This window comes from Neltuma alba, unplaced genomic scaffold, assembly GCF_004799145.2.
Source record: "Neltuma alba isolate B1F8T4 unplaced genomic scaffold, ASM479914v2 tig00012255_pilon, whole genome shotgun sequence".
NCBI lineage: Eukaryota > Viridiplantae > Streptophyta > Magnoliopsida > Fabales > Fabaceae > Neltuma > Neltuma alba.
In genome coordinates this window covers 352,164-377,631 of record NW_021636781.1, presented here as the reverse complement: position 1 = coordinate 377,631, position 25,468 = coordinate 352,164, and the positions used below count along the sequence as shown (strand labels likewise).

The following is a 25,468-nucleotide window of genomic DNA, read 5'->3' as shown; positions in this document are numbered from 1 at the left end:
ATGTTGTTCTACCTAAAATATTCTTATTAATTATGTATATTTGAATTATCTCTCTATGAAAACTTTTTAATATATGCAATCACTATAAGTATTACTTAAGGGCAAAATAAATAAATATTAAAAACAAAATGGATTGAGATATTATATTTAACATCAAATTAAATCTCCCAACAACTCTTATACTGCACTAAAGAGGAGTGGATGCGGTACTTTTTTATTTTGTTATCTGGTTGGATAACACTTGTGCAGCTGATACGAATACTACAACTCAATTATATAAAACTATACTACCCCAGTCTTAAGTATAAAAACTAATTAACTAATTTTAGTAAATTAATAATAAAATAAATTAAGTTAGTTATTTGTAACTAACAAGTGTTTTTTTTAAAATATCCTTACTAATCAAATATATTGGCTAAACTACCATTATTAGAAAGACTATCTTGAAAAAAAAATATAAATATAAGAGACAAAATATATTGGAGTCTTATATTTAGAACCAAAATAAAAATCAAATAAAATTTTTTATTAAGTAGCAGAGGTGGTATTGATTTATGATGCCCCACACACGCACACATCTCCTTATAACAGTAATGCATTGATCATATTACAAATGTTTCCTACCGCACGATCAAACATAAAACAGAGGAAAAAATATCAGCAGGCGACAAGAGAAAAGGTAGAATAATACAAGTATACAATATGACACATGATATTATACAACCAAAATCTTGGCAATTTAATTGAATTAAACCTTCAAAAAAGCAAACACTTGTGATACAACCAAATTCATGGCTTTCCAAATCCCAAACACTGAACCCCCAAAGTAATGCTTCTCCTCATAAACAAGCATAATATGGTTACGTTCTTGAATTGTGAGATCGATTCCGACCCCATAATGGATAATATTAATAATCGAGTCAGTGATCCACCCTAACAAACTAACTCGAGCATATATGACTGATGATTTCATGGGATAATTAATAAGACTATAAAGGGACAATGTGATCGAACAATTCAGGAATCAATTATCGCAAGCCTTTTTGTTATCTCCTTTTACCTGCCGCTGAGGTTGTTAGCGAACTGGGCAAACACGGCTGTTCCAGAATGATCATCAATGGGTTTGTTTTCTGGCAGGTCGGTGATATATTGAGGAGTAGGAGTGGTACTAGGTGGTTGTTCCGAGGTTGTCGTTGGGGCAGCGGGAGGAAGAGAAGAATTCGCCGCCGGTGTTGCAGTGGACGCCGGTGAAGGCATAGGATCAGGGACATCGTCGGATTTTCCCTGCACGTAAGCTTCTTGAAGCTGCAATGCATATTCCAGGTTCCACAACACATCCCCCATTGATGGCCTATCAGCTCCATAATCTGCTAAACATTTCTCAGCTGCTTCTGCAAACTTGTTCATCGATTCGGGGCAGATTGTTCCCACAAGAGCAGGGTCTATGATCTTATCAAGCAACCCTTTCCTCTTCCACTGCATCGCCCAGTCCGCCAAGTTCACTTGTTCTCTGGGTAATTGAGGGCACAAGGGGGCCCTAGCACACAGTGTCTCCAACAAAACTACCCCAAAAGAATAAACATCTGATTTATCTGTTAATTGCTGCCTCCTGAAGTACTCCGGGTCTAAATACCCAAAACTACCCTTCACCGCCGTGCTGACGTAGCCTTGCCCCATTGGTGCGTCCTTGGAGAGCCCAAAATCAGATACCTTGGCCGTGAAGTTATCGTCGAGGAGGATGTTGGTGGTCTTGACGTCGCGGTGGATGATACCTTGGGCGGTTCCGGTGTGCAGATAGTGAAGCCCGCGGGCCGAGCCGATGCAGATTTCGAGTCTTTGTTTCCATGAAAGAGGAGGCCGATTCTTGCCGTAGAGATGGTCTCTGAAAGGCCCGTTGGACATGTACTCATAGACCAAGATCATCTCGTCGTTCTCGTCGCAATATCCGATGAGAGAAACCAAGTGCCTGTGTCTTAGCTTGGAGAGCATTTGAATCTCTGTTTGGAACTCGTTGATTCCCTGTTCGGATTGTGGGTTTCCTCTTTTTACGGCAAACATTTGTTCCTTCGTCGATGATTCCTAGGTAGACATTACCGAAGCCACCAACTCCGATAATGGCTTTGAGTCCCAGTTCTTGGTTGCTTCTTGCAGCTCTGCGAATGAGAAGTATCGTCCCAAGCCCGTTGTGGAAGAGCTGAAAATGCTTTTGTGTGAGCCCATGGAGCTTTTCGTGAAGCTATTGTCACCTGCAAGCAAATGATTATGTTCACTATGAAACCCAAGGTTTTGCATTAAGATCAAATCTGTTCGCTTCCTTCAATTTGATTTATTACTCGTTACAGAGACTTAAGATTCTATCCAAATCTGTCCCTAATGTTCATACTGAGAGATATTGAGAAGAATGTTGACCTGCATGAAGAGGAAGCAACCATGAAGAGAAGCTGTTTCTCCTTTGCCAATCTTGGGGTCTCTTGTGCCACTTCACCACCATCGCCCCCAGCCCCACAAACGCTCCGAACATCATTGCGAATCCAACCGCCGCCACCGTGCCCCGGTTCGAACCGCCGCTGCTCTGACCGTCCACCCCGAATTCTCCGTCCAAGCTGTTCACCGTATTGCTCATCTTCATCACTTCGATTCCATTCACTATGGCATTCATGTCGCCGCTATCTGGTTGTGCCGGACCCACCTGAATCGATAGCCCCTGCCCCATCAGCGACGCGTTCACCACAATGTCTTTGTAAAACGGCGTCGTTAATGCTCCGGTTAGGGAGGACAAATCGAGGCTAGCAATCGCCATCTTCTGGTTTACGTATACATTGAAGTAGAGCTGGTTGAGACTTTTGCTTACGATGTCGCAGAAATGGAGTCTTATGAGGTAACTGAAAGCAGTATCCACGTCGAATTTCCACGACACGTTGAAATTGGCTTGGTTCACTTGTGCGTCGGCCATTTCTGTTGCTGATGAGTATACGGTTTGTGGGGCTATTAAAGGAGACATGGTGGGTTGGTTTTCGGGGAATTTAATGACGTTCGGGGCTACCGAAACACTTTTCGCCACGTCCTTGTTCTTGAGAAAACTCTCATCTGGGACCCATGTTCTTCCCAGACTGTCGTTCGCCGATGTGATTAGAGGGCCTCCATTGTTGACTCTGTAAACAGCTTGGAAGGCGTAGTTTGTGAGGCCTGAGAATTCACCAACAGCGAAGAGAGCCGATCCTGTGTCGGAAATCAAACTGTCCGGGGCTGAAACAACTTCGATGGCATTGATGAAAGCAGCTGAATTCTTGAGGGGCGTGAAGGTTAAGGACATGAGACTGTCGGTTGCATTGATGAGGTACTCTTTAACAATAGGATTTTCGCTGTTGTTGAAGTTAAAACTATGAAGCAGAACAAATTTTTCTGTCTTAACAGAGAAAGTGGCCTTCTGGAGATCAAAAACATCAGTTTTGACAGGGTAGAAATGAAGACGAACCCAATGAAAACCAGGTTCGCTCAAATGGAAAGAGTACTTAGCTTCCTGCTTGAAGATTCTGCAATTAGAATAAATAGGGGAAGAAACGCTAGCTTGACCATCGTTGGCTTTATACTCATCACTGGCATTCAAGTACGTTTGAGATTCTGCATCAGATTTGAACATTCGTCCGTCGGGGAGGGTGGCCGGTGAATCAGCACCACAATCAATGAGGATATTGTCTTTTGGGGAGAATCTGGAGGAGGTGGTGGCGGGTTGTGAGGAAGCCGGGGTTAAGGAGGAAGATAAAGCCAAGAGAATAAGGAAGAGGAGGGTGGTGGGTGAAGCCATGGATAATGAAGAAGAGGATAGAAATTGAAAAGGAGGGGGGCTTGAATTGCTGGGTTTTTTTTCTATCTTCTCCATGATCAAACCTCCTGGGGTGTGAGGAGGTTTGAGGTTAGAATAAGGGAAAGCAAAACAAGCCTGAAAAAGGGTGTATTCACATTCCCTATAATGGTTTTGTCTCTCTCTCACACAGGATTTTTCTATTTTCTTCAAGTTTTTGGTAAGGAAGGAGGATGACAGATTTGGGAAGAGTTTGATTCCCCAATAATCAGGCGCCGAATTTGGGCTGGGAGCTTTTTGGTCCCTTGGAATTTCTGTTGCGTTCTTGTGCCCTCTTGCAACAGTTAAAATTGGTTAATTTGATTTTGGTTTGAACGAGTCAAAACACTTTTTCTTCCTCATTCCCTCCCTCGACAGCTAACTCTTGCTGAGGTTGTCTTTATTTATTTGTATTTGGTTGCACTTCACAGAACCTGCCATGCACGAATACAAATGAACCACCGACTGTCTTTAAGATTTTCTTTCGTTTTCTTTGGCCATGGTGTTTTATCCACTTTTATGAGCAAATCTTTGTTTTATTTATTTATTAAACTAATTTTTTGTTGATTGCACAAGGTTAAGGGAAGCATATTCTTGTTTTGCATTTTTAGATATGTACTATAATTGTCAATTATTTTTACTTTATAATTTTATCAATTAAAACACTATTTTTCATTTAAAAAGTCTACATTCCGCATTCCGCAATGAGAAAAGTTTATGCACTTCTTTGAAAAAAGAAAGTTAATTTTCTCTTTTTGTATTGAAAAATCCTGGTGAAATTGTGAAATCTTGCTCATTTTTTGGTAAGATAATCCAAATTAAATGTAAACAAAAGAAGAGTTTGAATTTTTTATTTTAATGCTTTATTTTGAATATAAAATAAGTAATTGAACAAAATTACGTTTTCAAACTACTCAGTTAAAAATAATAATTAATAATTTTAATTAAAAATGAAAAAAGAAATTAACATCTAAATCGTTGAAATAAAATCTAAACATCTAAAGCGAGTGACATAATAAGGTAAGGGGATTACATCTCTCTGCTCCAGAGCAGTGAGTTTAATAGTCTTATTGAGTGATAGTAATATAACAGTGAACTTGTCAGGTAACAATGTGATCATCCAAATTCTAGTCACTTCCACTGTAATGAATCTAGAGTCTGTCGATGAATCAGCTTGTCTCCAGCTGCCACAATATTAAAACCTGGAATACGTCCAATCCTTGAAATGGTGAGGTTTTAATATCCAAATGAGAAGATCACCAAAAGAAACTGAGATAGCAAGTGCATACTTCTTGCAGGTGAAAATGGAGAAGCTTCCCAAAGAAGTTGATTTCCCTTCCAATCAGTTATGACGCCTCCAGCGCCTTCTATGACAGGTACCAATGCAAGAAAATCGTATGGCTGAAATAACAGTTTAGCCATTGAGATTAGTGGGTTTTCTTTCTCAGAACTGCATAACCTTGTCATGTCTCTATAGGGTTAATAGACTCTCCAAAGTCAAACATTGAGTCCCCAGAATGCATATTACCTTCAGGCCAGACTCAACAACGAGATCCACAAAGCCAGAAGCCAGAAGAGCATAGGCGTAACAGTCACAGCCGTATAATGGAATTTTAACCTGAAATTAGGAGAGTACTAATTAGGAATAACTAACTGCCAATAATATAGAGTTCTTCCCATAACTTTCCTGTTATGATATATAAGCATCCTGTCTAGCGAGTAAGGTTAAACATATGAAGAGAACTCTCTGATAATGGAAAACATGTGAGCAAGTAAACCAGTGGAAGAGAAACTGCTAAAGCTCAGACCCCATCATAAGCTATCAGCTTTGCATATTTTTACAATTGTACAAAGTGAAACTTGCAGTACAAGTTACTCAAGCTCTTGTGTGATATAAGAATATCATTCTCTGGTGATAGGGTTGGATTCGTGTGTGTCATCCCTGCTTATCTTGCACATAATTAAGACCTGTGCAATCAAATGATTCATTGAAGTCCAAGGCATCACTTTTGTTACAAAAGAGGCAGAAATGAATTATATGGAAATATTCTTCTTTAATGACGCCACATGTTCTCATGACCTGTATGTTAAAAATACAGCAGAAATGCAACCGACCTTGCTTCTAACACGGGTAAATGCCTCCTCTGCATCTCCACTAAATAGATGGGGGCTTGTGGTGTACCTAAGTGAGGGGGAAAAATTATATTGAGACTTGTAAACCCATACTTACCATGTTAAAAAAAAGGGCATATGATGAAAAAAAGGCCAAGTCTTCCTTTGTTTCTTGCCAGCACGACATTCTAATCTTTTTGCCAGTCAAGAAATCTTCCACAAGAAGTACACTAAAGAAACAAAAGAAGACAGCATACATGTATGCTCGAGAAAGAGTATCACAAGTACGTGTGGACACTACTTGTCCGTTCAATGTAGTTCCTTTGCCCCTTATCCCTATCCATCTTTCTCTCAACACAGGTTGATCAATTATGCCCAGGATCTGATAAAAGGAAACCAAACTAAGATTATCACTCAAATAAGTGAAGATGACAACAAAATTATTTTACATTGTCATATTCAAATCTGCATATCACTTAATATTTGTATCCAGATACGGACACCACCCAAAAAGAGTCATGTTGATAAGAGTGCAACCAAATGGCTATTTAAAATACTGAAGAAACGAGGACGATAAAAAATGAAAATTTTCAATAATTTATAATGCAGTATAGGGGCAGAGTAGGAAAAAATTTCCATGTACGCAATCAGGTGGCGAGAGATCCTTACTGGTCTGTCATTTTGCAGAAGCGCAATGAGGGTACCAAATAATGGTTTCCCTAAAATACAAACAAAACAAAGTGACTCTGAAATTGCAAGGTTCTAACCCAATCATAAACAAAAAATTAACAGCAGTGGAAGAAAATTACCAGTGATAAAGCTCTTTGTCCCATCTATGGGATCTAAAACCCAAACATACTCTGCACTTTTTTCTCTACACTTCCAGCCTTTTTCCTCTCCATAACTGCAATTTTTATGGAAAATCCAGACAAAAAAATATAATAAAAATTCTCTGACAAATCATGTTCTTCTTCACTTTATAAGAAATAGAAAAAACAATTTATATACTTACATTCCATGAGAAGGAAAATTCTCTGATATGATTGAAATCATAGTCTCCTCAGCAGATTGGTCGGCGATTGTTACTGGACCTGCAATACTAAGTGTAAGGAAACCATATCCATGAAATCAAACCCACGAAATATGTATGCACTAGAAGTTCAAAGAGGTAAGCTTTTGATGATAGGAATTCAAAAAATAGTAATAATAATAACTTCGTCAGCTCAACCAAAATATTGAATCTTTCAAATTTTACCAGAGGAAAACACTATTATGGTTTGTGCTGCATTTTCACCGTCATGTTTGAGCAATGTTGAAAGCATTTTAAAAATTAAAAATTAGCTTAAAACAAAAAAGATCCAGGACAAAATTAAAATGTTATTTATTTCTAGATATTGAAATGTCAAACTTCATTCAATTTATCTATTCTACCTTTTTTCAGACCAAAAGGACTCAAACGCTTAGCTCAATTGGTGAAAAGAAAGAATCAGCCTAATCAAAACAGAACCTATTTCCTCAGGGGAAAAAGAGAGCAAAATCCTATATAGTAAATACTCAATTAAAAAACCGCTTGATTCTATCCGGACAAAACCTGAACAATCCCTTGCCATATCAAAACGAGAAAAAAAAAAATTCTACTTGATTACTCAATGAGTCCACCATTTCTCAGCAAACGAACAAAACTTAAATGGGAAGGACATGAAGAATCAATACAAAAACCAAAAACGAGATTCCGAACACATTCCATCGGAGACGTACTCGAATCATCCTTATCAAGAACTTCAAATTTATTCCTGAAATACTTGCGAATGATCTCTCCGGCGGCGTCAGCGACCTTGTTAGCAACGTCAACAAATCGATTAAGTTCGTTCTCAGAAGCCGCCGTAGCGCGGGTGTAGACTCCATTAGAGAGCAAAGAATCGGAGGCCATGACCCTAATCGAGAGAGAAGAATGTGAGACACTGACAATATTGGAGGGAAAACGATGATGCTTATGTAGTAGCTGGCTAGCTGCCCTGAACTCTGAACTTCTGTCACTGTAAACAGCCCACTCGGCTCGCAACGTTGGATTCAATATTGCTAATTGCTATTTTAAAATTTGATTATTATTTTTCATTAAATGAATGCATCTTGATCTTATTTCCGAGCCGCATGCAAAACCTTATCTTATTTTCACGAAGTATCCAGTATCTTGATATTATTTGTTTATATTGAGCATCTTAATTTTTAAAGTAATAAAACATTAAAGTGTTTGAATAGAAACCAAATCATGGTTTTAAAAATACTTTTAATAATTTATAAAATAAATATATAGAGGGGTTTGTCTCGTTTTGCCAAAAATACTTTTTAGAAGCACTTTTGAGAGTTCTTAAGATATTGGATGCATAAAAAAAAATATCAGAATAATGGATGCATCAACGAGACGAAAGTGATGCACCTCTATCTTATTAATTGAGTAATTTGAATTATTAGCATCATATATCATACAGCGCAGCTTTATTATTAGTAAAATAAAAACAGAGAATCATGTCCCAAAAAAATTAAAATAGAGATGGAAGCTGTTTTTTTTTTTTTAGAACCTCAAATTTGCATAAATAAAGGAAACAAGAACCATGTGAGATGATAACCAAAGAACTTGGCGTGAGCTTTGGTTCTATTCTCGTGAAATATTAAACTTTAATTCAACCTCCGCTGCTTCCTATCTTCCAAACCTAGCTTCTTTTTTTTTTTTTTTTACACTAAAGAATATGTTATTGACTCTTCTTATAAATTTGTGACATGTTAGGTAATAAGTACTATTCCGGTCCTTAATATAAGACCCATTTAACTAATTTGATTAGATAAAAAAGTTAGGTAACTTAGTTAATGATAAGAAATGTGACACGTTTTTCCTAAAATACCATAATCATCTTTCTTAATATCCCATCTTCCTCTTCTACTTGATTGTGGTTGATGGAGTATCCATAGGGGTAATTTAGGAAAAATTAATAAATATGAAGAATAGATATTATATTTAGGATCAAAATCAAGTCAACAACTGAGTCCTATATTAAAAACAAAAGAGCAATTTAACAAAATATATTAAAAAAAATTAAAGACCTAGACATTATGACCCGTGAACAGCAGAACTTGTAAAATCAAAAAGCAGCATTATAGAATGGTGGAATACGGTGTAAGCATCATTCGCTAATGCCTCTCAATTTTCTCACCAAGCCACTAAATTTACCATTTGTTTGGTTAACTAATCGAATACAGAGTCTTCTACTAATGAAGATACTAATTTATATGCCGTGGCCACTTGGTGGTATGATCACTGGCTAATTAACTAATCGTTTATATTAATAAATAAGTGTTCAAGAAAATTAGTTAAAGAGGAGGGAAGGTTTATTGCCGTTGAAGCGTCATTGGTTTTAGATTCTGTAAGGGCAATGTTATGAAAATATAGTAGAAAATGATTTTAATTTTAGATAATATACAAAATTCTCCCTAAAAATTAGTTTTGGACACTAGTAGATTCTTGTTTATGATATGCATAGTATATCTTAAATGATTCATTTTTTTTATCACATCAAACTATCAAACTAAAGCCCACTAAATCTTTAGATGGGGTTTGTTGTGCACTTGCCAAAATTAACTTGACAGACCAACAAGTATTGGTCCAAGTAGAAAAGATTTGGATATCTTAAATATTATATCCTGGGTGTGATCTTTAAGGTAGTGTGTATGGAAAAAATACTGTTCTGAGGGATTCCCACTACGATACCTGACAGTATCCAAAAGATTAGTTTCTTACCGTTTAATTGAGAAGATACTCAAGGCAATTAAAAAAAAAATCAACTTGACACCTAAAACACACACACACAGGAGTGGCCACTTATAGCGGAAAGAATGACAACACACGAAAATTCTTACCTGATGTTGCGGACAAACCGAAGGACGTAAGAGAAGAGATATAATGAATAAATAAAAAGATACTATTTCCGTTTCTTAATATAAAATTTCGTTTGATTTATATTTAGGACCTGTTAGTATCTCTAAACCGTGATTTCAGAAGCACTTTTCCACAAAACGAGATAATCTCCTCCACATATTTACTTCGTAATCCGTAAAAGCACTTTTGAAACCATGGTTTGGTTTCTATCCAAACACACCCTAAGTTATAAATATAAAATCTCAATCTGATTTGTTTTTTATATTTATGTATTTTTTCATAAGGTAGTCTTTCTAATAATAATAGTTTTAACCAACACACTTGATTAACAATAGTATTTTAGGAAAGACAACACATATTTATTATAAATAACTAACTTAACTTATTTTTTTAATCTTTTTAAATTAATCAAATAGTTTTTATAATTAGAACTTACCTTTTATTTAAAAAAGAAAAAGGCACACTGGGGATGGTGGAGTGCGCAGACGGACGTATGCGATGTTGGAGGTTGAGTCATCGTGCACAAATGGGTCGGGGTTCGTTGAATGTGGCTGCCTTTTCCCAATTTACAACAACTGGGGGCTTCCTCCTCATGTTTCATAATCGAACAATAGACCCACATCACATCACGTTACATCAAAGCCCCCCTAAGCATCATCCTTTTTTCCGTCCTTGTTGCGGCAATTTTTGTCTACAAGAATTATGTAATTGAAAATCATTAATAATAATAATTAGAAGTCTAATGACATTACTAAACTAATGCCTTCAATTAACTCTGTTGATGTACAAGAGAACCTAATTACCAACATAGAATCTGCTATGTTAAAAAAAAACCAAAAAAGAGTTAATACGATTTTTAATTTCTAAAATTTAATCTCATTTTGATTCTAATTCATAAAATTTGATTTCATTTAGTCTGTCTAAAATTTTTACTTTCAAATTTCAAGGATCAAAAACCAAAATGAAATCAAATTTTAAAAACTAAAAATTCTATTAACCCAAAAAAATAAGTGAACAAAAACATTGTACTAACAAAAACAATCAAATTTATGGATAAAATTGGAGTGCAAATTCGTAAAATTAAAAAAAAAATCACACTCAAAACTTTTAACTAGTGAAATCCGCTACATATTAGTACCTCGAGTTCAACTGGAGCTAATATTGAATACTGATGATGATCATGATAGTTGGCCCGTGACAAGCTTAAGGACTGACAGACTGATCTTAAAAAGACCGACTTTTGACAGGTTGATATTTTTCCAACCCACCACTTTTTTTTTAATTTTTTTGTGCCTTTTATTTCTTTTTAATAAAATTTATTATAATTCTTAAACACCTAAAATGAAATATGCATATAGAAATTATCATAAATAAAATATAAAATCCAAAATTCCAAACATTCCAAAATACTACTATAAACATACATAATACATCATCCTAAATGATTAAACATACATCCCAAATTAAAACATAACAAATCTAAATTAATAATAATACAAACACAATGTTACAAATCACTATCAAGTGTTCAACCATGAGCTACCATTCAATGTTGATATAATTCAAAGAGTGATATAAAGATATGAAATTATTTGGTTAAGCTTCATAAGTTGAATCATCTTCTTTTTGCTCAACTAACTTTGTCATAAGTAAAATTCATAATACAAAATAAAAGATATATTACATTATGGTAATTTTAAATAATAAGAATGAAATAAAAGACTAAAGAAATAAACATAATTATATTTGAAGTTTAAAAAAAAAAAAAACAGGCCAGCTCACCAACCCTGCGGGTTAGTCCATCACGGATTTAGTCTTGACAGTTATGGTCTCAAAAAATCCGTTTTAAAACGAGCCTAATTTTTATCAACCCAACCCACTACTTGACAGGTTGGTAGGTTGAGCTTGCGGACGCAACCTATATTATCGACCGTACCACATATTATGGTATTCCATCATACTGATGATATTGATAACTTACCCTGTAACTCCGTTCCATATCTAATACCAGTAAAATGCATTTGAACACGCGTATTAAAAAATGGCATAATTCAGGGGACCTACCAAAGAATTCAACAGTAGGCCCAATTATATTGCCAGCGAGATGATTCAACATGCAGTCAACAAGCAATTTAATTAAGTGGGTGATGCATACATGAAAAATGGGGGAAAAAAGCGTCAAATTCAGTCTGCTACAGGCAAAGCGTTAATGAAAACTGTTCATTACAAGCGAGCAACTTGTCAATACAAATAATTGCTATTTTGCCTAAAAATCATCGCCTCACACCAGAAGCTCGCCAAGGGCAAACGGCAAGCATCATCTATATATCATCAGCGCATTCCCAATTTAATTTGGGTGTGAATACTAAATATCCATTCAATAAACTAGGCCATCTGTACAAAATAAGAACCCTGGTCTCAAAACACCATAACCTTCTATATTAAACCAATCCTGCACCTTTTCAACTTTTAGAAGGTAACTTCAGCCTCTGATCCTGTTGTAATCACAGATTGGAGCTCAAAATCAAAACTTAATAACATCCAGCCCTCCTCATAATCTTTTGTCTGGGGTTGGGGAGAAGATCAACACCGTAGCCTGCTTTAACAAGAGAAAGAAGAATAGGCATACATTAACGCGGGGGAAAAAACTGCACAGTGCTTAGAATGTACAGATTGGGAATACTAAAGGTTAAATTTTAATTTCTGTTCCACATAAAACCAACCCCAGATAAAAATAATCTGCGTGTGCAATAGTTGCTTAACTACACAAGGAAATAAAAAGCACACCTTTAATAGTATGATGCTAATGTATGGCAGAAGGCAACGCTACGCATGCAATTTTGATTAGCTGAGGCAAGCAACAAAACGAAGACAAATCAACTTACCTCCTGAAGAGCCAAGAGGCATCGTTTTACTTGCTAGATTTAGACCAAAAGAAGCCCTTTTTTCTTGTAAGGGGATTATCTGACGAGTCTTTGCGACTCTTTGAACCAAATGAAAAATGCCTCAGAAAGGGTTTCCCAGAGGAGTTTCTTCCACTGGAATTCAAGCGCATCCGAGAAACTTTATGTTGGTTCCCACCACCCTTGAAGTGATCAAACACGATTGAATCATCATCAGTGCCACTATCCACAACTCGATTCATGGACCTCTTGTTTCTAGCCTTAAACTCCATTCTAGCTTTCAGAGCTTTTTCAGACAACTTAAAAGTTTGTTTCTCACCCCAGGTGCAGACTGGGCAAGTTGGATCGTACTTGTTTATTTCAGGCGTCAAGCTCTCCAAGCATTCAGCATGATAAACATGTCCACAGACAAGAACAGCAACTACGGAAAGTTCATTACTTGCAATTATCTTTTGGGCGCTCCAGGAAGACCTCTCAGTTAAAAGCTTTGAGCAAACACAACATGTATGCACATCAGTGAGCGAAGCTGAAATCTGGCTACTGGTTCTAGCAAACTTTTCATCATCAAATCCAAAGGACTCACTGTCAAATGACCATCTTCCTCCATGGGAAGTACCCATTGGCTCAGAAAAGCCAGGTATAGACCAGCCATCAGAAGAACCACCTTGGGAGCACCTACGTGATTCATTGCTCCAAGAAGGAAACGCAGACCTTTCTTCTGAAGCAGGTAAGCTGCTTGGAGACTTGAATCCTGGGATTTGACCAGGAGAAACTTGCCGTAGTATTTGGTTTCCAGGAGAATGGCAGCGTTGCCTTAATAGTGCTGGACTTGCTGGAGATAGGTGACTTTGGAATGAAAGAGGAGACGCAAGAAAGGAGGTTGAAGGCATTGAAAATTGTGGTTTAGAGGGGGATGTGCTCGATCCCATAGGTGATTCTACTGACCCTTTCACCTACGATGTAAATCATATATAGGAATATTGTCAAAGAGATCACGGACACTCAGCCGCATAAAAATGTAAAACAATAGAAAGTCAATTCGTTATCATAGCCTCACCTGCTCCATACTCCCATCCATGGAGACACTCCTTGAATTAGGTTGATCTGCCACACCCATAATTAACCATGTCAGAGAACTATAAATAACCATGTCAGAGATGAATCAACCGGTAAAGTGTATTAAAAATGCAAGCCAACAGTTAAAACAAAAACAGACGATGTATGTCTCAGATCAAGATTGACATCTAGCAAAGCCCTATAGCAGAAAAGATTTCACAGCATAAAAAACCCCTGTGGGCAGCCTAATTCTTTGAGACATTTAGGAATATGATTTACAAGGCCTGTTTTCTTTTCTTTCCTTTTCTTTTCCCTTTTTTTTTTTTAAGTGACCTCATCCGGCATCCTAGGTAGACCATCTTTCAAGTACATCAATGGCCTAGACTAATCCCGATTTGCTAATTTGTAGGCATCTCAAAAGGTGGGATAGCTGGCTAGGAGATTTGACATTTTTCATACCCAAACAAGAATCAAACCCCCAACCTTAGTTAAGGGAGGATAAGCCCCTACCACTCAACCACATGCCCCTAGTTTTCTTTCCTTTTTTTTAAATACAAATTATGAGGATCGTTTTTGAGAGGATCCCATTCCTTCCCAGAAACACTCCACATCAACAAAAGATAGCAACTTCCAGAATTTTTACACATTTTTCTAATTTTCACTATTTTTTAATTCTTCTTTCCTCTCAACTAGATTTCCATCAATAACTAATTTCTACTTTTATCTATAATAATTTTCTTTCCCAAGGTTCAAAACATTGATTTTTTAATTACATTTTTAATTTACTTGATTCCATACAAAGGCTAGGTCTTCGCTTGCTCTTTCATGTCTCATTTAACCATATTTTATCAATACTTTATTTCACACACTTGATCCTTGTTTTTATACCATTGGGTTATCATGTAAAAAGACAGTAAAGTAAAATTAGATGTAATATCTTAGAAGTGTAAACAGGGTGTAAAAAGGGGTGCAATTAGTCTTCTAAATACTTTTATTCCTATTATCTGCTCCTTACATTTGACACACCTTTGGTAAGTATATACATGACGATGGAGGACTAGTACACACAATGACAAGACCGAAACTTACTAGCAACAGGAAAATTGAAGCCGCAGATGATAGTATATACTCAACCATTCTTGCAAAAGCAACTACCACAAAAACGAATACCTCCTTTCTAAGTTATCGATAGCAGTCAATGAAAGGATAATTTAAAAACAGAGGCACACTTAGAATTGACTCTTTGCCTAACACTCCTTCGATTTTTCAACACAAGAATAAATTAAAAACAGAGTCAAACTTATTAATTATTCTTATTCACTTGGTTGACATTCATCAAAACATCATGCAATATTTACTAAGTCTTGTTCATATAATATATGGTATCTTGCCGTGCTAAAGTACAAGAGTCAATATATCTATCTACAAAATAAAATCTATAGAAAACTGCATTATTCATAAGTCATGAATAGTACAGCTCACCTCAGATTCTAAGCAAAACATAGACCGACAATCTAGTTAACCTCAAATATCTTTAGTCAACTTCTTTCCGTACAACGGAAAAGGGATTATCCCATAGAAAACCATGCCAGTGTTCCAAAATATGGCAGCCTGATCACATTACTACCAAAAAAGTTGTCCGATTTACTGAGTATTTGTTTTCTCCCATCAACTAACTCGTGTTATGAGCAAATCCTGTCTGAGAAAATATGCCTAACAGTCCATTTACGTTATAAATTATGGTCCTATTGCATTTTAAAGGTATCAATTGATTCTTCATTAGCTGCTAGCCCAATCTTAAGATACTCAAAAAAGAAACAATTTACCGCTATTTTACTTTGTAATTCCAGTTACATTTTGCATTATAAGAACTTTGTGACTATACAGCACCATATTTTAACCACCCTAGTTGCAAACATCAATTTTTTTCCCGTCAGTTCATTAGCACAAGCGTTGAAATATGTAAGAAAATACCACAATGCGTCCAAACCTGAATGTTACGCAAGCACATCACACTTATTTCATATTTCCTGCCCAAATTTGCAATTACAATCACCATTCCATCCAATAGGTTGGCATTTGATCTCATATTAAAGATAAATAGTTCAAAAATAAAGTGACAGATGCAAAATCCAATTATCAGTATCCACTCCAAGCAGGTGATAGCTTATCTTAAATTAAAAGAAGAATCCACAAAAGTTACCCGAAGTGAAAGTCCTTGCATGTTCAGCAGTTCCTTCTGAAATTGGTGATTTTTGCCCTCTATGACCTTCACAAGTCTGCAATGACAATCCATCATCTGACTTATATGCTGAGTCATTTTTGTCTTCTGATCCATCATTCTGGCTAACACCATCAGAAAGCCAATTTATAGAGGCATCTTCACCAGCCACACGTCTTCGATGGTCCCAACGAAAACTCCATGTTGGAGAGTAGCGATTGTTTCGATGTAAAATTTCATTAGCTGATCCACTTTGTCTGGTTTTATCTGTATCTTTGGAAGCAACACAACAAACAGCACCCATGCTCAAATATGCAACAATGTTAACCCTATTATATCAACACCACCAGTTGCATCACCAGATACAAATCTGCACCATTAACTTGTCAATACAGGTTTCCCTGGAATGGTAATGACGTAAACATAAAATCAGTTGTAGATAATCGATAATATAACAGGAGCTGCAGTAACTGAAAGTCTGAAACACATTATTATTTTAATTCAAATTTTGACAAAGAAAAAACAACCGACCAAAAAATTCATCGTTCTACAGCTAGCAGTTTTTGTGGATTTGGATGTAATTCCCCCAGAACCTTACAGAAAGTGGAGACCAAAAAGGTTCAGAACCCAGAGAGTATATGTGGCCGATAGTGTGGGGGTAGTCACCAACACACGAGTTTCAAGTATCTTCCATTCCAAAAGGATTTTTTTTTTTTGGGCCAAAGTTCCAAAAGGATGCTTCTAAACACACATCCCAAAAGAATATTAGCAAGCGAAAACAACTGCAAAAGCAATGTAACTCGACAGATTCATCTCCAGTGAACACAGAGTTCAACGAAGAAGATTATGTTGAATTGGATCACAACTCTACTATATAAACGCAAATCAACGTGGGGGAGCCTCATTGGAAAGCAAACATCATCCGCAAAAACCACAAATTTCAAGGAAAATTCAGAAAGGGACAGGCAACCTAATGAGTTACTCAAAGGGAACTAAGAGTGAGTAGTAATCAACCGGGGTAAAACACAACTAGCCCGAAATTTGAAGCTATTCAAAACCCCGATCCCAAATACATGCAGAAAACACGGAATTTACAGTAGAAACCACCAGAAAAAGAAAACGCTAAAAAGAAATAAAAAAATTTCTGTGCAAGAAAAGAAATTAAGGGGACCTTTCTTTCAGGAATTTGGTAATCGATATATACTTGAGTTTCCCCCGCAGATGATAGTAATACGAGTCTCTGAATACGAATACAGAAGAGCAAAGCTGACGTGACGAAGCCGCACCTTTCCTGAAAGCAAAGGAGAGAAAGCTTCTAGAGAGAGAAGGTGAGGAACAAAGGAGACTGTGCCCTTTGTTGCAGAGAGGGGAAGACGAGGAAGACGGGGATCGAAGGAAGGGAGAGGCTGTTTTGGATGGTCTTAACGCCGTTAGGAATTTGTTGGCGTGCTTGTTATTTTCGGTTCGGTTCGGCGTTGCCATTGAACATGACGAGCCTTCATTCGGTCAGGTACTTTTTTTTTATTATCCTTAATATAAAACTTATTTAACTACTTTAATTAGATTAAGGTAATTAAGTAAGTTAGTTAATTATAAAAAATATGTCATGTTTTCTTTAAAATATAATAACCATCTTTCTTAATATCCTTCCTCCTTCTTTTACTTGATTATAGTTGAGGGAGTATCCATAGGGGTAATTTAGAAAAAATTGATAAATATGATAAATAGGTCTTATATTTATTATCAAAATTAACTTAACAATTAAGTCTTATATTAAGAACAAGAGGAGTATTAAACTTTTTTGCCAGATTTATTATTAAACTATTTACACATATTTTTAAAAGTGGATTTGACATGTATACATTTGGCCAAAAATATCTATAAAACTTTAATTCATTTTATCTTTTAAATTTATAATTTTTTAAATGAAGACATTAATGAGTTTTTACTTTTATAAATTAATTATCTGACTAGGTATTATATATTTTAATACAAATATAATAGATATAAAATATTTTATATTGCATGATTAACTTTTGTACATGATATATGTTGCTGAATATAATATAATAATAATAGAAATACAAATCATCTATATATTTATAGACAACATGATATTTATTATACTCACTCCTGATTTCATGAGCAAACTTGGTGTGTGTATATTATTTCCGGTCTTACTTATAAGATCTCGTTTACGAACTCGAGATCTTATAATTAGAATTAAAGATACTAATATATAAATACTCAAATTAAAGGAAAAGGGAAGATGGAGAGATCAAAAGGGGGAAAGGAAAAGAAAAGGACGATGGAGTAATATTGTTTTCTTTCTCCTTTTTTTTTTTAAATAAAAGCAATCGCAATATTAAATGCTCTACTTTTCATTCACATGGCTGGGTGTATCTTTTTCATGAATTCTCATGCATTATGAAATTGAAGCAAGATGCCAAGATATAATTAAATCTTAGTCCTCTTGTTTGATTGGTAAACAACTCGGCTAAAAGATTTTTGAACGCTTAAGGTGCGTGTATACATGTATGTGTGGGGTCATAACTAATTTAACATTATTCACTTTGTGAAATATTGAAAAAAAAAAAAGGGTTTTAATAATTATTAATTCAAGTATGCTTTTCCTGCGGTGTTTGGAAATCATAAAAAAAACATTTAAAAAAAGTACTCTCATATAAGTAAAAACAAAATTCTTTTTACATATTTATTTCAAACTCTATAAAATCACTTTTAAAAAGCTAACCCAATGTCCCCTTAATCTTCTTGTTGGAAAAAGTAAAAATTAATGCTTTTGTGTCTGTAGTTTTAAATTGGTGCGATTTAATCTTTATAATTCTATTACAGACATACAGTTGTAACTAAGTCTTTGCATTAGACTTAATGGAACTCAATCTCATGATCTAAGCATTTAACATATTAGCTTTTATATTTTGAAAAAAATAAAATCACATATTTTATGGAGTTGGGAGACTAAAATTTTAGATTATTAAAATTATAGGAATTTTGAATTGCACTAAAAGTGAAATTCAAGACCAAAATTACAATCAAATCGAAAGAAAAAAAATGAAATTTTTTATTAAAAAAAAACTTTGGTCAAATGACTCTTAGCTCATCAAGAGTCAGAGAGTCGTATGGTTTAGCTAACGTATAATAAATTTATTCCAGACTTCAAGTGCTTCACAAGACCCACATTTTATTTATTAAAGACCCAAAAAGTCAAAAATAAAATCAACTTGGCCCAGAAAATGAGCATTTGACGACGAAGACGTTTCCAATCCCATAATAATAGTTAGGTACTGACCTGAGTGGCTTAGACGCCGCCCCTTGACGAGTCAAAACGCAACTTATTTATTTTTCAGCAAACACACATTACACAATTGATAGGGGAAAATGGCAAAAACACATCCTTTATCCCAAGATAAAATTAATTTTTCAGTAAACGTACATATTTTAATGAATTTATTTTTTTTAGAATTTTATTTTGGTTATTTTTTGAACTTTAATTTCTGTTTTAGTTTGATACTGTATCTTAATTGGCTGAGTGGGGTTTATATATAATTTGTGAATAAAAATAAATATAAATTAAAAATGAAATAGGTTTGGCACCGAAACAGACAAACAGTCAACTAATCCGCAGTTTGGCAAACGAATAAGGCCATTTGTTAAAGCTTAAAGAGTTTATAAAAGAAAATACTTAGTTTTCCAATCATACATAATCATATATCTTATTTTATTTTTATTTATATAAGTTTATAATAAAATAATAATATTTTAAAAATAAAGAATTACAAAACTTAATATAATAGATATAAAAAACGTATAATCTGTTTATAAATGATAGGTTTATTATATTTTTAATAATAATAATAATCAAATTCTTTCTTGATTTATTGATTTTTTGCGGCCTCCATATATTGGTTCACTGTAATTTTCGAAGTTCAGAATTTTCTCATCAGCATGCTCTAACTCTTCATTTCGAAAAATGGCAACAACAAAAAAACAGAATCCTAAAAAAATATCTTTGAATTTCAAAATTTCAAATAAGTCTTGTTAATTACACTTTAATAATAATTAACAATATTAAAAAAATAATAACACATTTTCTTAGTTATTCTTGATTTTGGATTTTGAAATTTCAAAGATTTTTTTTTATCTTTCCCCAAAAAAAAAGATTTTATCACAAGATTTGATAACTTCATTTCCAAATGTCATCCTATGTTGAGAATAATTTCTTTATTTGTTGATTATGCAATATAGATATAATAATAGATTTCATTTGACATGCAAAATTTATCACTATCTATTTCTATAATAATTACACATGCTATTAACTATTGAGTTGGGAAGATCATAATTAGAACTTTAAAAAATCCAAATTTATAATTTTGGAATCAAATTTTGATCAGAACATTAAAGTGGCGCGAACACAACTTTCTATACTGGCCTACATTTAAAGTCAAAAGATACACTGTGATATAATCACAAAGTAAAGTCTAATAAAAAATGTTAGTATTTTTTTTTTACCAGAACAAATGTTAGTCTTTTTTTTTTACCAGAAAAAAATGTTAGTCTTTTACAATCTCATTAAAAGAGACGTCTATATTTAATGTCCATCAATATTTTGAATATACTTGACAAAAGAAAAACACTGATGCAAGTCCAAACCAATGAGATATAGGGCCTACTATTTTTGCCAATGGCAACATATCCTTGGGGTTTTTACCTAATTGATAATTACCGTAAAATACAAAGCCCGTTTTCTCTTTTCTTTTTAAGCAGAACGTGAATGGTGAACTTCTCCACGCACCATCACCTAGTGACCTCATCTTTTAGCACATGGTTGAAACTGTCATTTTCTTTCTTCATTAATTTTCTATCCCGGTGTGAATAAACTAATTAATTTTATACCATTAATATATATTAAATATACAAAATAGAGAACTACAAGGATGGATCCAGCTAGGGCTCCTGAAAACACAGAAGACCCGTTTTAATTATATATGTGTGCATATATAATTTGAAGTATAGCATATAAGCTGTTGCGTAGAATATACTCTGGCGAAAGTGCCTTCTTAATCAATGATACACCTTTACATTTCTATTTTGTGTGCATGTACTTATTATATCATATACATTCATTGTATTTTTATGCGTACCATATGATTTTATCGGATATTGAAGTTTTAATTGTTTTTTAGGACCAGGGAATGAGTAATATACTACCTCCAGTCTTAATTATAAGAGCTAGTTGACTAATTTAAGGAGATTAAGGAAATAAGTTAAGTTAGTTATTTATAATAAATATGTGTTGTCTTCCCTAAAATATCCTTACTAATCAAGTGTGTTGGCTAGAACTATTATTATTAGAAAGACTACCTGGGAAAAAAATACATAAATATGATAGACAAAATGGGTTAAAGTCTTATAATTAGGACTAAAACAAAAGTCAAACGAGGTTTTATATTAAGGACCGGAGGTAGTAGCTTGCATCCGGTTCCTTTTTTTTTTTAAAAAAAAAGACTTTGGGTTATCTAAACATAGGATTATATTGGGGCCTTTTGATTACTTGCAAAGTGGTTGACAGAAATAAATATAACGTAAACTAATAGGCATGGCCATTGTTTTAGTATACTTCAAACAAGAATTATATTATAATGTAACCATCTTCCATTGCGATTTTAGGCGTAAAGAGGATTACTATATTGGATGCAATTAGGCTTGACATCACAACAAACTGATTACCACGTAAAAGCAAAACCAAAACACACATACAGAGAGTGTGTTTATGCAAGTGCTTTTCCACTACATTACTTTTTATATATACAATGCATGCAACCAAAGAAGCATATACTAGCGTTCAATTTGGTTCTAAATATAAGACTCTAAAATCTACTTTGTCTCTTATATTTATCTATTTTTTCACAATGTACCTCTTGTTTGCACATGTTAAAAGTTCCGTCAAATAGTAGTTCAAATTAATACACATGAATAATAAGGGTATTATAATAAAGACAACACATATTTATTACAAATAACTAACTTAACTAATTTTTTTATTTTTTTTTAAATTAGTGAACTGGATCTTATGTTAAGGATCACAAGTAATATGTGTGTGTATTTGGCTTTTTTTTTTCATTTGAAAAAAAAATCCACTCAACCATAACAAATGTGGAGTGATATTGGTCTAGATCATCAAATTTAATATCCGCGTTGTTTAAATTAACAAGATTAATTATTTTAGAGCACAAGCATAAACCATGCATGCATGCCACAAAACTTATATAACATAACACATACCTCTCTAAATACATATGCATATATTTATATTAAACTGTTAGGGTTCACAACATATATGATAACAACACATACCTCATGATAACGTAACCAAGTATACTATATATTTGTATATATTACATAAATACGATAGTAGGGATGGATTATTTATGATATATATATATATATATTGGTATGATCCCATCATAACTCTCCCTCCCTCCCTCTCTCTCTATATTTATATGAAGAGAGAGGTCAAGCAATTAATTACTGTTAGGAATGAGCTTGGAAGGAGGCTTGGAAAGAGTTGGAGAAGGATCGTATCTTCCATAGTCTCTTGTATTTGCCCTCAGCAGCCTCTCATGCATCACGCTCTCTTCCTCCTTTCCCACCTCCTACACCAAATATATATACACATATATTATTCAATTCCATTAATTAATTTTAACTATATATATATCTATTATACACAAACCAATTAATAATATCAATATACATATATATATGCCCTTCCAGTTTTCAGTATTATCTATATACATGGCATTGGTTGCTCATGGTTTATGCGCCATACTGTCAGGTGGCACGCCTCAAAAGTGTGAGAGAGATCTATATGATCATTTGTGTCAAGGGGAAAAGGGGGGGGGGGAAGGGGCGACTTTAGTAACCCATTTATCCGTTGAAGGGTTTTGGCCCGGAGCCACAAGTGGAATTACTTGATCGATGATCATTTAAAAAGACTGTAAGTGAGATGCATGAAGAGGTTGATGATGATGACAATGTTGACAGATGAAACCTAACTAGCTAGTTATCTGTGCTGTGGGTTTTCTTCTTCAGTTCGTTCTTGAACCACAAACTTATCAGAAACAATGATCGAGACAAAGGATTTTCAGACACTTACCTCTTCTTGAACATCCACATCTGCAGGCAACTTACTGACAAACTTTGTTCTTCGACCTGCAAATCCATGAAGCACAACAAAACTGCGAGCTTATATATATGGTTCGAGAACGAAACATACATACATATAGACAGACACACACACACACATGTCAAGTATCAAAGAGTCAATAAAGTTCACATGTGCTCTGCACTAAGCAACTCAAAAGATGGAATCAAGCTCAAATCCCTAAAATGTACGTTAAATTTAATTATTTCCACATGCAAGCACTTGGTTTTAGGTAGCTTTCTCTGGCAACGTGGCTAGGGTTTTTTTGGCACCAAATAAGTCCTCAAGAGATCAGAAAAACTTCCAACAAAAAAAGAAAAAAAACACACCAACCTGCAAAAGTAGCAGTGAAAAGTGACAGAGAAATGAGCAGAAAGATGGTGAACTTCTTGAGAAGCACGAGACTACCCATTATCTCTTAGAAAAAAGAAAACTAAGCAGGCCAAGTTATTATGATATGATGCTTCACTGTCTGTATATTTAGCAGGAAACTATAAATTTGGCTAGAGATGGGTAGTGTGGTGTCGAAGAAAGAATTGAAGAAAATTGACAGTTATATTAAAGAAAGCAAACTTTCTGTTCTCTTGAGCAAGGAATTCAAACACAAAAAGGTAAAAAGTGACCACTTTCCCTTTGTTGGGGCACTAAGTCTAAGAAGTTAGTGGAATGCCATAAACTTGATTAATCAATTAATCAATTCATTATAGGACCATAGTTGAAATCTGACCCCTTAGTGGAAAATTATTGGAGTTTCCTTCACGCATGCTTTACAACAAAATTATATTTTCCTGGATACCTAACTCATATTATATTAATTTAATTTGTACCAAACGACCTTTGCTACTTGAAATACAAATATCCCTGAAAACGAATTAATTAATTCATTGATTGATTGATGGATCCACTTGCTTGACTTCTCATCACGACTAAATAGTGCAGAAAAATTTGTAGGTTAAAGCTTATAAACAAAAACATAAATATATAGCTAAATCGAATATTGAATCATAAATATGTATTAAATAATTTTTAACCAAAATTCATTCTTAAATAGTTACTCGTTGACTCATACACACGCACACACTTGACTACATTTTGTCATAAATCAAATTCTCTCAATAAGCTATACTGAATTAATTAATTAATTATTGAAGAGTCGGGTAAATCAATCTGATATCTCTGTGGCTTTGAATTATATACGTACATTATAATTGAAAATAATTGTTCATAATTGACTCAACCTATTAACTTTTTCATAATCTAGCTAATTAGAAGCCTACCATTAAAGTATTTATGACATGGATAGGGATATGACTTTCTCGCTCAGGGATTGAGATGAATAGGTAAGGGCATATACATATTGCATGGTTGGGCTCAAAAGGAGACAACGTAGGTATAAGACACATTAATATAATTTTAATATCTCGGAATGACTAGTGGTATCAATAAGCCTAAAAGACAGCGACAGCAAATGAGAGGACTTTGGTGGAGAATAGAAGAGAAGCACTGCCTGAGGTTAAAATGTATATTAAATATGTGTGCCCTTTATCTTTAACCCATTTTTTCTGCAAAAGTGCTTTTGGGATCCATGTTCACATGCTCCATCCCTTACTTGAAGAAGCATTATCCTGTCTCTCTCTCTCTCTCTGTCTCTCTCTCTCCATATATATATATAAACTCAATCATTAATTAAATTGATCATCCTCACACCACTTTAACAATCTAGTCTCACACTATATGATTATACTCCTCCGGTCCTTAATATAGGACCCAATTATTGAGTTAGTTTTGGTCCTAAATATAAGACTCATTTATCATATTTATCAATTTTCTCTAAATCACCCCTATAGATACTCCCTCAACCATAATCAAGTAGAAGAGGGAGAGGGGATATTAAGAAAGATGATTATGGTATTTTAGAAAAAATGTATCACGTTTTTTATAATTAACTAACTTATCTAACTTCCTTAATCTAATCAAATTAATTAAATGGGTCTTATATTAAGGACCGGAGGAGTATATGCTTTCATCAAACTGATAGGATCATAGTGGAAGGTCATATATATGGTAGATTGCAAACCGAATTTCTCATACATATCTATAATAATGAATATGCATGACACCGTTGTGTTCTTATATATAAGGTAGAGAGATAATAAATTTTTTATCACTGATTTTC

At 34.5% G+C, this 25,468-nt stretch overlaps 4 protein-coding genes across 7 annotated transcripts; all 4 read right to left on the bottom strand.

Annotated features, from left to right (window-relative positions):
- Positions 1 to 979: 979 nt before the first annotated feature.
- LOC114725559 (probable receptor-like protein kinase At4g39110) lies at positions 980 to 3,805 on the bottom strand. The gene is given in 4 exon segments (XM_028912087.1): positions 980 to 2,052; positions 2,054 to 2,118; positions 2,121 to 2,246; positions 2,410 to 3,805. Coding segments are annotated over 4 exon segments (2,583 nt in total). The 3' UTR covers positions 980 to 1,056.
- A 1,003-nt stretch (positions 3,806 to 4,808) lies between these two features.
- Positions 4,809 to 7,997, bottom strand: LOC114725568 (bifunctional phosphatase IMPL2, chloroplastic-like). Its single transcript, XM_028912097.1, has 9 exons — positions 7,712 to 7,997; positions 6,966 to 7,044; positions 6,763 to 6,857; positions 6,623 to 6,672; positions 6,211 to 6,335; positions 5,957 to 6,023; positions 5,370 to 5,459; positions 5,131 to 5,242; positions 4,809 to 5,043 (listed from the first exon to the last, which is right to left on the bottom strand). The coding sequence occupies exons 1-9, from the start codon at positions 7,881 to 7,883 to the stop codon at positions 4,973 to 4,975; spliced, it is 861 nt and encodes a 286-aa protein (XP_028767930.1). The 5' UTR covers positions 7,884 to 7,997; the 3' UTR covers positions 4,809 to 4,972.
- Positions 7,998 to 12,077: 4,080 nt separating this feature from the next.
- On the bottom strand, positions 12,078 to 16,460 carry LOC114725567 (uncharacterized). 4 transcript variants are annotated; one of them, XM_028912094.1, is made up of 4 exons: positions 16,038 to 16,460; positions 13,845 to 13,891; positions 12,770 to 13,740; positions 12,078 to 12,483 (listed from the first exon to the last, which is right to left on the bottom strand). In XM_028912094.1, exons 1-3 carry the CDS (start codon positions 16,366 to 16,368, stop codon positions 12,796 to 12,798), a joined length of 1,323 nt encoding a protein of 440 aa, XP_028767927.1. In that variant the 5' UTR covers positions 16,369 to 16,460; the 3' UTR covers positions 12,078 to 12,483; positions 12,770 to 12,795. The 4 variants fall into 4 exon arrangements, with proteins under 4 accessions (XP_028767927.1, XP_028767926.1, XP_028767928.1 ...); XM_028912093.1 differs by having other exon boundaries at positions 12,078 to 12,480; XM_028912095.1 differs by having other exon boundaries at positions 12,078 to 12,379.
- Positions 16,461 to 22,551: 6,091 nt separating this feature from the next.
- Positions 22,552 to 23,805, bottom strand: LOC114725589 (protein CASPARIAN STRIP INTEGRITY FACTOR 1-like). The gene is made up of 3 exons (XM_028912117.1): positions 23,626 to 23,805; positions 23,245 to 23,300; positions 22,552 to 22,741 (listed from the first exon to the last, which is right to left on the bottom strand). The coding sequence occupies exons 1-3, from the start codon at positions 23,702 to 23,704 to the stop codon at positions 22,610 to 22,612; spliced, it is 267 nt and encodes an 88-aa protein (XP_028767950.1). The 5' UTR covers positions 23,705 to 23,805; the 3' UTR covers positions 22,552 to 22,609.
- Positions 23,806 to 25,468: the final 1,663 nt, after the last annotated feature.